A 10095-nucleotide genomic window follows, 5' to 3' on the forward strand; every position below is an offset into this window, starting at 1 on the left:
ACCCAGATCTGAACCATGTCCCCCACAAGCTGCAGGCTTAACTGAAAAGAGCTTAAGAAGTGCTCCTGTCTCCAGCACTCAGATGCCCAGCTCCCAATGGGGTCCAAACCCCAAATAAATCCGTTTTACCTTGTATAAAGCTTATCCGGGGTAAACTCATAAATTGTTCCCCCTTGATAACACTGACAGAGAGATATACACAGCTGTTTGCTCCCCCAGGTATTAATACATATTCTGGGTTAATAAGTAAAAAGTGATTTTATTAATTATAAAAAATAGGATTTAAGTGGTTCCAAGTAATAACAGACAGAACAAAGTAAATTACCAAGCAAAATAAAACAAAAACATGCAAGTCTAAGCCTAATACAGTAGGAAGCTAAATGCAAGTAAATCTCACCCTCAGAGATGTTCCAATAAGCTTCTTTGACAGACTAGATACCTTCTAGTTTAGGCCCAATCCTTTCCCCTGGTACAGTCTTTGTTCCAGCCCCGGTGGTAGCTAGGGGATTTCTCATGACTGCAGCACCCTTTGTTCTGTTCCACCCCTTATATAGCTTTAGGACCCATCCCTCCTTCTAAATGGACCAGCACCAGGTTAAAGATGGATTCCAGTTCAGGTGACATGATTACATGTCACTGCAAGACTTCATTACCCACTTGCCAGCACACACGTATACAAGAGGACATACAAGTAAACGGAGCCCTTTACAAACAATCGTCCTGGCAAATGGGAGCCATCAAGATTCCAAGCCACCATTAATAGCCCACACTTTGCATAATTACAATAGGACCTCAGAGTTATATTTCATATTTCTAGTTTCAGATACAAGAATGATACATTCATACAAATAGTATGACCACACTCAGCGGATTATGAACTTTGTAACGATACCTTACAAGAGACCTTTTGCATGAAGCATATTCTAGTTACATTAGATTCACACTCATTAGCATATTTCCATAACATCATATGGAGTGCAACGTCACACCCACTGTCCCCTCTGTGGGTCCTCTTGCCCCCCCACTTCTCTATCTGTAGTTCATGCTTTTGCTGCTTCTCCTGGTTCTTCCGCTGTTCTGCCTAATGATTTTCCTGCTTCTCATGCTCTGCTAGCTCCCTCGCCTTCAGCTGCAGCTCCCACTGCTTCTAATCTATCAAAGAGGACCTGGATCATGAGGGCATCCTGCTGGATGGGGAACTGCCTCTTGGGGACATCCTGCTGCCACCTCTGTTGCTCTCAGGCTTCATTGGAAAAGCAACCTGAGTCTGGAACCTGTTACTTGGTCCTTCCATCTGTCTCCAGAGGGCTTAGCCTCTCCCTGCACAGGGTTTGTGATGCCCTTCTTAGGGAGGTGACCTAACCAAGGCCCATGTTATATGCCATTTTCTTGTTGTTTCCGTTGACGACCCTCGTTTTTCTGCTGCAAGTCACTTATTGCAAAATACTACTGGTGCATTCAGCATCCCATCATTGCCACCAATTGTCATGGATCCAGAGGATCGGTGCTACACTCCCAGCTTTGGAAGAGGCTCTAGGAGGAACCCCTTCAATCTACCAGACCCTCCAGGGGTCCCTCTCGTCCTTCAGGATAAGCAACTCTGCTTCACTGCCTCCTTAGATTGGACCTTTAGCACTGCTGGGTCACAGCAGGAGCTCTGTTCAGCAAGTCCTACCGTGATAGTCTCTGAGTCCTGGTAGAGACTTGTCCGCTCTTCAGGGATTAATGCACCTCAGCAAGCATTTGCAGTGACACACACACCGTGTTGTCAAAACAGTCGGGTTTACTAATCAACTGGACACAGCATAGAATGTCCTTAGGTTGGCACAGAGAACTGAAGGTTAAAGCACAGTTCAAGTCCATTCTGGTCAGCCCAGAGCCCAGCCAAGCTGTAGCGAACCCCCTTGCTCAAGTTCTGTCTCTCTCTCACTCTGAGCTCCTTGGTCAGACTCCAGGGGAGAGCCCGACTCCTTCCAGCAACCAGCTTTGATCCCCCACCTCACACCTCCCCCATCTTTGTTCTCGAGCTGGGGGATGTTGCTCATTTTCCCTGTTATGGATTTCCCCACCTCACCTCCCTCTGGGTCTTTGGATGCTTGGCAACAATGTCTTGGTGATGGGTTTTGCCGTTGTCTTCACATTGGGGCTAGCCTCAGCCAGTCTTTTCCCAATGACCCATTTAATCTCAACCAGGTAGCAGTCACACCCATTGTAACGGGTTGGGGATCACAGAAATCCCCTTGGTGCTGCCACCTGGTGTGCCAAGGCTACTTCTGCCCCTGCTTTCCTGCCTTTTCCAGCCTGGGACTCCCGAATCCTGTCTGCTTTGAGTCAGACCCGCTGATCGGCTGCAAACTCAGACCCTGGTCTGAGCCACGTCCACTAACAGCCGTAGGCATCCTGGAAGCAGCTCAGGAAGTGCTCTTGTCTACGACACCCAGGTGCCCAACTCCCAATGGGGTTCAAACCCTGAATAAATCCGTTTTACCCTGTGTAAAGCTTATACAGGGTAAACTCAGAAATAGTTCACCCTCTATAACACTGATAGAGAGAGATGCACAGCTGTTTGCCCCCCTTCCCCCCCCCCCCCGCCCCAGGTACTAACACGTACTCCAGGTAACTTAATAAGTAAAAAGTGATTTTAATAAGTACCAAAAGTAGGATTTAAGTGATTCTAAGTAGTTACAGACAGAACAAAGTGAATTACTAAGCAAAATAAAATAAAACACGCACGTCTATGTCTAATCAAACTCAACACAGATATAAAAACCTCAGTAGTGCCAGTCTTTCTTTTACAGGCTGTAGAACTCCTAGCCTGGGTCCAGCAATCGCTCACACCCCCTATTGTCTTTGTCCTTTGTTCAGTCTCTCTCAGGTATGTCCTTGGTGGGTGGAGAGCCTCTCTCTTTAGCCAACTGAAGACAAAACGGAGGGGTCTTCCAAGGATTTAAATAGACTTTCTCCCCTGGATGGTTACTCCTTCCCATTCCCTGTGTAGCATCATGTTACCCTGGAGTTTTGGGATCACATGGGCAAGTCACATCTCCATGGACCCTAACCAGTCCAGCCATTCGCATTCCTGGCCAAGCTCCGATGTGGATTGGGCTCTGCACCTCCTATTGTCTGTTAAGTTCTTGCACTTAACTTGCACATTCTTTTCTCCAGACATGATCCCAGGCTCTTACCAAGGCTATGTAAAAACCCAGCAAATATAAAACCAATATTCATAACTTCAACTACAACAATGATATTTGCATACAAACAGGAGGAATAGATTCAGTAGATCATAACTTTTACAGAGATATGTTACATGGCACATGTAGCACAAAACATATTCCAGTTACATCATATATACATTTATAAGCATCTCCCCATAAAATTTCATTAGGGACACCGTCACACCCATGTCTCTTAGCCTGCCCTGAGAGCAAGCAGTCCTCTGTCTCCCACTGGTATCAATGCAACATTTAGGGGTCAGGTAAATAATACAGAACATTCCCACTTCGTGATACGCCTGTCTGGTCAGACTGAGCGCTCCATGGGTAGGGACCGGTCTGTGCTCTTTCTCTGAAGAGATCCTAGCACCACAGGGCCCTGATCCTGACAAAGCCTCTTGGCACTGCTGTGCTGTAAACAAATAATACCAGTAATGGACTGACAATATACAAGGACTTGCACCAAAGCTGTCCACCCTTTACCGAGACCCTTTCCACAGCATTCACCGTGGGGAGGGATACAAGGGTAGGAATATCTCACACACACACACACCCTCCAGAGTTTGTCCAGCTGTACATGGAGATGGGTTGGAGTGGCTGCACTGGGCTGGTGCCCAGGAGAGGCTACACCAGGCCTGGGGGTAGCAGCTGCTTGTGGCCAGGTGGTATTAGCGCACATGGCCATGGTAAAGGGGCAGACCTGGGAGGGAACCTGTCATAGATACAGGGTTACCTGCACCTCTGGCCCCTCTCTGGGCTCTCTGAGTGAAACTTTCCAGTGTCAGGGCAGTGTCATGGTAAACTGTATGTTACTGTTCAGCCACTAGGTGGTGCTATGTGCAACAGACCTTATATAAGCTAACCTCCGCCTGGCCGGGCAGAGCGTTAAAGAATCTTGTGGCAGGCACCTCTGTGGTGTCTCTCTGAGCCGGAGGCTCTGTAGCCAGGCCAGATCTGGTACTGGAGCCTGACCTGCTGGTAGCAGCCCTGGAACCTGCCATCTCAAAGGGGTACATGACAGGCCTTGTCTCTGTGTTTCCATGTGTATATATATCTCCCCATTGAAGTTTCCACTCCATGCATCTGACGAAGTGGGTTCCAGCCCACGAAAGCTTATGCCCAAATAAATTTGTTAGTCTTTAAGGTGCCACAGGACTCCTCGTTGTTTTTGCTGAAACAGACTAACACAGCTACCCCTCTCAAACTTGTTTAATAGTGAGGGTAATTAACTATTGGAACCATTTACCCAGGGTCGTGGTGGATTTTCCATCACTGACAAATTTCAAATCAAGAGCGGATGATTTAAAAAAAAAAAATCTGCTCTAGTTCGAGCAGGAATTATTGTGGGGCAGGTCTCTGGCCTGTGTTCCAGGAGTCCAGACAAGCTGATCACAACAGTCCCTTCTGGCCTTGGAACCTGTGAAAACAATGATCAAATCCAGGTCACACCTGAGACTGACTCCATAAGTCGGTGGGTTAACAATGATGTTGGTTTGGGTCATCAACTCATTAAATCATCCAGTTAATACAGGAGATGATCAGATCCTGCGGCTAACGTAAGGAAGCACTGCTTTCCTTTCATCCTGCAGCAGGAGATGGGAGAAGTGGCTGTTGTGATTTAAGGAAATCCTGTTTAGACACCAGAGACACTGGAACTGGGGTGGGTGGGGGTGGCGGAGGCTAGCACCCTCTCAAGAGCAGTATTATGAGACTGGGGAAGTATTACGAGACTGATCTAGTTTTTGCCCCCATGCTTTGTTCCGCTCAGGCTGGGTGAGGCTCCGTGGCTGTGGCACGTGATAGTCTAGTCTCCTGTGGGCTGCAATAGTTTGGTTTAATTTTTGGTGGTGGGCTTGATGTGAGGGTGCTGGGTGTGTTGGTGGCCTGTGATATAGAGGAGGTCTGGACTGGATGATCTCATGGTCCCTTCTGGCCTAAAACTCTAAATTTAGCTGGTGTAGGACATACCTGTCATTTTGGGTTTAGGATAAGCCTTCCTGATGCTGTGAACCGCATGATCAACACTCATCCAGAGAACCGAGCTCCCTCCATTCCTCTGACTCCGTTTCTTTCACCAATAATGTCACAGAACATGGTTACTGGTTAGGAATCGGCTTTTTTGGAGCCTTTTATCCAGTTGGGACAATGTGATGTTTTGGGACTAGGGTGACCAGATGTCCCAATATTATAGGGACAGTCCCGATATTTGGGGCTTTTTCTTATATAGATGCCCATTACCCCCCACCCACTGTCCCGACTTTTCACCCTTGCTATCTGGTCACCCTATTTGGGACAGGGTTTGACTCATGTTCTTACCCCTTCCATTCATCAATGGTGGTCAGTTCATAAATTACAGGACTAAGAACCAGGAAACATTCATTGATTATATGCAATTACAGGTGTTAATCAGAGCTGAACAAAAGTTTTCATTCAAAAATATCTTGAGGAAATTTGGCCAATTTACAAAAAGAGATTTTGTGTGTGAAAACATTTGGATTTTCTTGAGATTTTTTTTTTTTTTTTGCATTATTACAAAATTTTCAACTAAACCTTTTATTTGGGGGGAGGGGTCCTCTGATGTATTGTGTATTGAGTTCTGTTCTATTCTATGTAGCGTCTTACACAACACATCACTCAGGATTTCTTCTGCTTTGCCAATTTTGAGCCCTCAGCTTAGTCAAATCGAAGGATTTTCAAAATTGAAAATATTCATTTTGGAAAATTCCAAGTTTTGAAAAGAATAAAAAAATGGAAAATATTTAAAAAATGAAAAATTAGTCCATTTCAGAAAAACAACAGAACAAAAAAAGTCTGAGCAGTGAGAGATGCTATGCCCCCCCCCCCGCCCCATGCCATATCTCAGGAACATAGTGTGATTGGGGAGTAGACCCAGAAGAAAGGGTGGAGCTGCCCAGTGAAAGAGGAGGTGAAAGTGAAGATCGGGGCCTCAGTACCAGGCTGAGAAAATGACACTAGGCCCTGCTCATAGTCCAGATACACCCCGATCTTCCTGAGGCTCCAAGTCAGGGGCAGGAGGGTATCCGGGGAAGTACAAGTCCGGTAATGGCTCCCACACTGATCCATGGCCCAGATCCTCTCCTCCTGACAAACTCACCGGCCATCCCCACAGCCCAGGTCCTCCCACCCCTGACGTCTACCTCCCAGTAGTGTCTCCCCGAGGTGAACCCTTCCAAGCTCAGCACACAGGTTTCACTATCAAATCTCTTGGGGTTGTCAGTCACGTCCTGCTGCAGGCCCCTCCATTTCACAGATCGCCCATTCTCAGAGACCACGAGGCTGGGATGAGCCGTGTCCGGATCCAGAATCACGTTCACTGCAGAGATGGGGCAGAGCATCAGGGGCAGAGCCCAGCCCATTGGGGCTGTTTCCCATCCTCCCCCCAGCTCTGTCTTGGCTAGGACACGCTCTGATTTCCAGCCTCTATCGCCCGGGAACCTGCTTCTCTGCCTGTCACTGCAGCTCTCCTCCCAGGCACTAGAGGCAAATAGCTCCCCTGAAAGAGCTGGAGATGCCTCTAGCTCCCATTGGGCCTGTCTGTAACCTCTACAGAGGCCCCAGTGAGGAGAGAGCTCAGGTGTTACACACACGGACGTCATTTCAAACCATTACGAGAACTCAGTAGTCACCTACCACAAAATCTGTGCTGTGGGGCCGCTACCACGTCTCCACAGCTAAGACAGCAACTGAGTCTCCAATCTACGCCTGAGCTGGGAGCCCTCTATTCCAACACCCGCAGAGTCATATCACACTCAAATTTGGTAGATTTGGTCTGGGTCTGAGGTAGAATTTTTCTACCAAATTTGAACTGAATTGGCCAAAGGGCTACTGATTGACAACTCCGTAAAAACAGAGATTTCACCAGAGTCCAAAAAGCATTAAGACAATTACCCGCAGCCAGTTAAGGTAATTTACACAATTTCCTAGATCCCTTCTAGTTCATGAAGTCAATTAACAACAACACAACACATGAGAATTCACCACACGTGTCCAGCAAAACCCCAACTCTGACCCACAATTACAAACTCCTGTAAGCGCCTACCCCCCTGGACTGACAGCGGGTAAGTTCCCGGCCTTAGGAGCACTCTGAGTTATCGCAGTTACACTGGAGCGCTGGTGACTCCATAGTTAAGTGTGAGCATTGTGACGAATCTGGCATTTTCATTGACCACACTGCTTTCCCTGTGACTTCTGGCATGTGTGCATCTGCTGGGCAGCAGAGTGGTGCAGGGGGTCTGACATTAACATACCAGCTTCACTTACCTGCATTTTTTCTGACTTTACTCCAGCCTGAAATCAAACACACCAAGAGGTGAGCACTCCCCGGAGCACGGACTGCTGGCGTAGGACACAGTGTCATATGGGGGGGGGGGGGGGGGGACGACACATGGCACTTACCAAGTTCAGCCAGGGATTTCCCTGCAAACAGAGAGACATGGGTGTGCAGTCAGTTCTACAACAGCTCCTGGGTTAGGGAATGTGCCTTTAAAGGACCACTTTGCCCCCTCCACTGTGCTCTCTGCTGGCTTCTTTCTGCCCAGGTCTCCTGGCCTGAGCTCCATCCTCATAGATCTCTCCATGGATCACACCCCCCTTCTTGACATCTGACCCTCGCTGGGTTCCCATGCCCTGCCCTAGCTGGGCTCACCTGTGGTGTAGCGTCCACACTCCGCGTGTGCCTAGAAGCTCGGTGAGGGGCTAAGCCCTGATAATGTGGAAGTGAGGGTTTAATGCGCTAAACCTTGACTTTGGATGCTGGATCTCAACTCAGGGATCAGCAACATTAGCTGGCTCCTTCTCATTGACTTTGTGCCTCAGAGTCAGAGAGTGCTTGGAGACTTTAGGACTCTGCTGAGCCTCTTTTTCCAGGGCATCAGGATCTCCCCACCCGGCCATTCCTTCAAATTCAGTAGCAAAAAGGTACATTGGCCCAGGCAGACCCACCAGTTTGGGATATGGACACTCCCCTGTGTGTGTAGTTTAGAGGAAGGGCTAAAATCAGGCTTACAATGGAAACTGAGCAGCAACTTTATCTATGGAGCAGTTACCCCGCTCCATGATTAGTCAGAGCTCCCCGGCCGTTTGGTTCCCAGAGCCTCTCCTAACAGACAGTGCAGAGACAGAGGCCAAAGTCTGTCTGACTATGTACAGTGAGAGAAAATCATTCAAGCCTCCTGAGAGCCCAGACATTTACCTCTCTCGTTCTCCAGCTCAGAGCGCAGAATCTCTGGAAGAGAAAAGGAAGAAAGAGGTGAGGTTTCATGCTGTCGCATTAACGAGGTTATTCATTTCCTACTGTTAGTTTGGTGAACTTGTCCCAGGAACTTACCTCTCTCTTTCTCCAGATTAGATTGCAGATCGTCTAAAGAAAGAAGAGATTGAGAGAGGTGAGATTCCAGTGGGTGATGGTCTCTTCTAATACTAGCAAAGAGCTGCTATTTTGCAGAAAACCATAGCTTCATAGAGTTAAGGCCGGACGGGTCGTAGTCTGACCTCCAGTACATCACAGACCTTAGACCCTCACTCAATCACCCCTGTACCATGCCCAAGGCTACGATTTAGTTACGGGTATTTTTAGAGAAAGTTGTGGACAGGTCACGGGCAATAAACAATAAAATTCACCACCTGTGACCAGTTCAGGACTTATACGAGAAGTACCCCTAAGTAAATCTTAGGGGGGGCCCTGCTGGAGAGGGGGCAGGGCCAGTGGCACCAGCTGCCAGGGGGCCTTTTAGCAGCAGCTGCTGTGGCCGCCCGAGGGACCACTGCTCAGGCAGTCTCTGGGCCAGCCCCACCGGCTGCTGCTCAGATGGTCCCGGGGGCCAGCTGCCCTGGGCCACTCCAGCCGTGGCTGGCAGCCGGTGCAGCTGGCTGTGGGGCTGCCTGAACAACTGGCTGACCTCATTTGAAAAAAGACGTTGAAACACTGGAAAGGATGCAGAAAAGAGCCACGAAAATGATTTGAGGGCTGGAAAAAATGCCTGACAGCGAGAGTCTGACTTATAATAATGGGATTATTCACACACTTAAAGTTACACCTGTATCTAGCTGAACTGGGGCCCTGATCGCTCTGGGCCTCAGTTCCCTGAGTGGAAAATGGGATAAGAAGGGTTACTCACCTTGTGCAGTAACTGCAGTGCTTCGAGACGTGTGTTGCTCCACTCTCTGTGTATTCACACCCCTGCGCCTCTCATCGGAGATTTTAGGCAGCCGTTTCTGTTCGGCCCACACATACGCTCTCCCCCTCCCATGCATTAGGTCACTATAGCGCTGTGCAGACAAACTGCCCCCAGTTCCTTCTCTACACAGAGCTCATAGGTAAGTGCTCCAAAACAGAGGGGAAGGAGGGCAAGTAGTGGAGCACCCACAGGGGGACACATCTCAAAGAACCACAGTTACGGCACAAGGTGAGTAACCCTTTCTTCTTCTTTCAGTGGGTCTCTATGGGTGCTCCACTCTCGGCGACGCTGCAGCAGTGCCCTGAATGGAGGGGTGGGCTTTCAGAGTCGAGTCGAGTACTCAGCATCGGACACTGGAATAAAATATAGCAGCGGATGCAGGGGTGCCGGAACTGGGGGGATCAAGGGGTCAGGCCCTCCCCCCACTTTTTGCCAGCTGTAAGATCAAGTGACGGGAAGGGGGAGAGGCATGAGCAGCAGGTGGGGTCTTGCGGGGAAGGAGGGACAATGCTGGGTTTGGGGGAAGGGTTGGTGTGAGGTCAGGGGTTTGGGGAGAAGAGGTGGCATGAGCACAGGGAGAAGGGGCAGGGGCGGGGCCTCAGGGGGCGGCATGGCACATGGGGTGCAGCCACAATGGGTCAGACCAAAGGTCCATCCAGCCCAGTAGCCTGTCCTCTGACAGT

General features: G+C 49.0%; 1 protein-coding gene across 1 annotated transcript; it reads right to left on the bottom strand.

Moving 5' to 3' along the window:
• Positions 1-2658: 2658 nt before the first annotated feature.
• On the bottom strand, positions 2659-9731 carry LOC135978814 (butyrophilin-like protein 9). Its single transcript, XM_065579583.1, has 8 exons — positions 9353-9731; positions 8563-8595; positions 8428-8460; positions 7632-7652; positions 7497-7523; positions 6374-6549; positions 5184-5283; positions 2659-4632 (listed from the first exon to the last, which is right to left on the bottom strand). The coding sequence occupies exons 1-8, from the start codon at positions 9486-9488 to the stop codon at positions 4538-4540; spliced, it is 621 nt and encodes a 206-aa protein (XP_065435655.1). The 5' UTR covers positions 9489-9731; the 3' UTR covers positions 2659-4537.
• Positions 9732-10095: the final 364 nt, after the last annotated feature.

Source organism: Chrysemys picta, unplaced genomic scaffold (genome assembly GCF_011386835.1).
Source record: "Chrysemys picta bellii isolate R12L10 unplaced genomic scaffold, ASM1138683v2 scaf460, whole genome shotgun sequence".
Classification (NCBI taxonomy): Eukaryota; Metazoa; Chordata; order Testudines; family Emydidae; genus Chrysemys; species Chrysemys picta.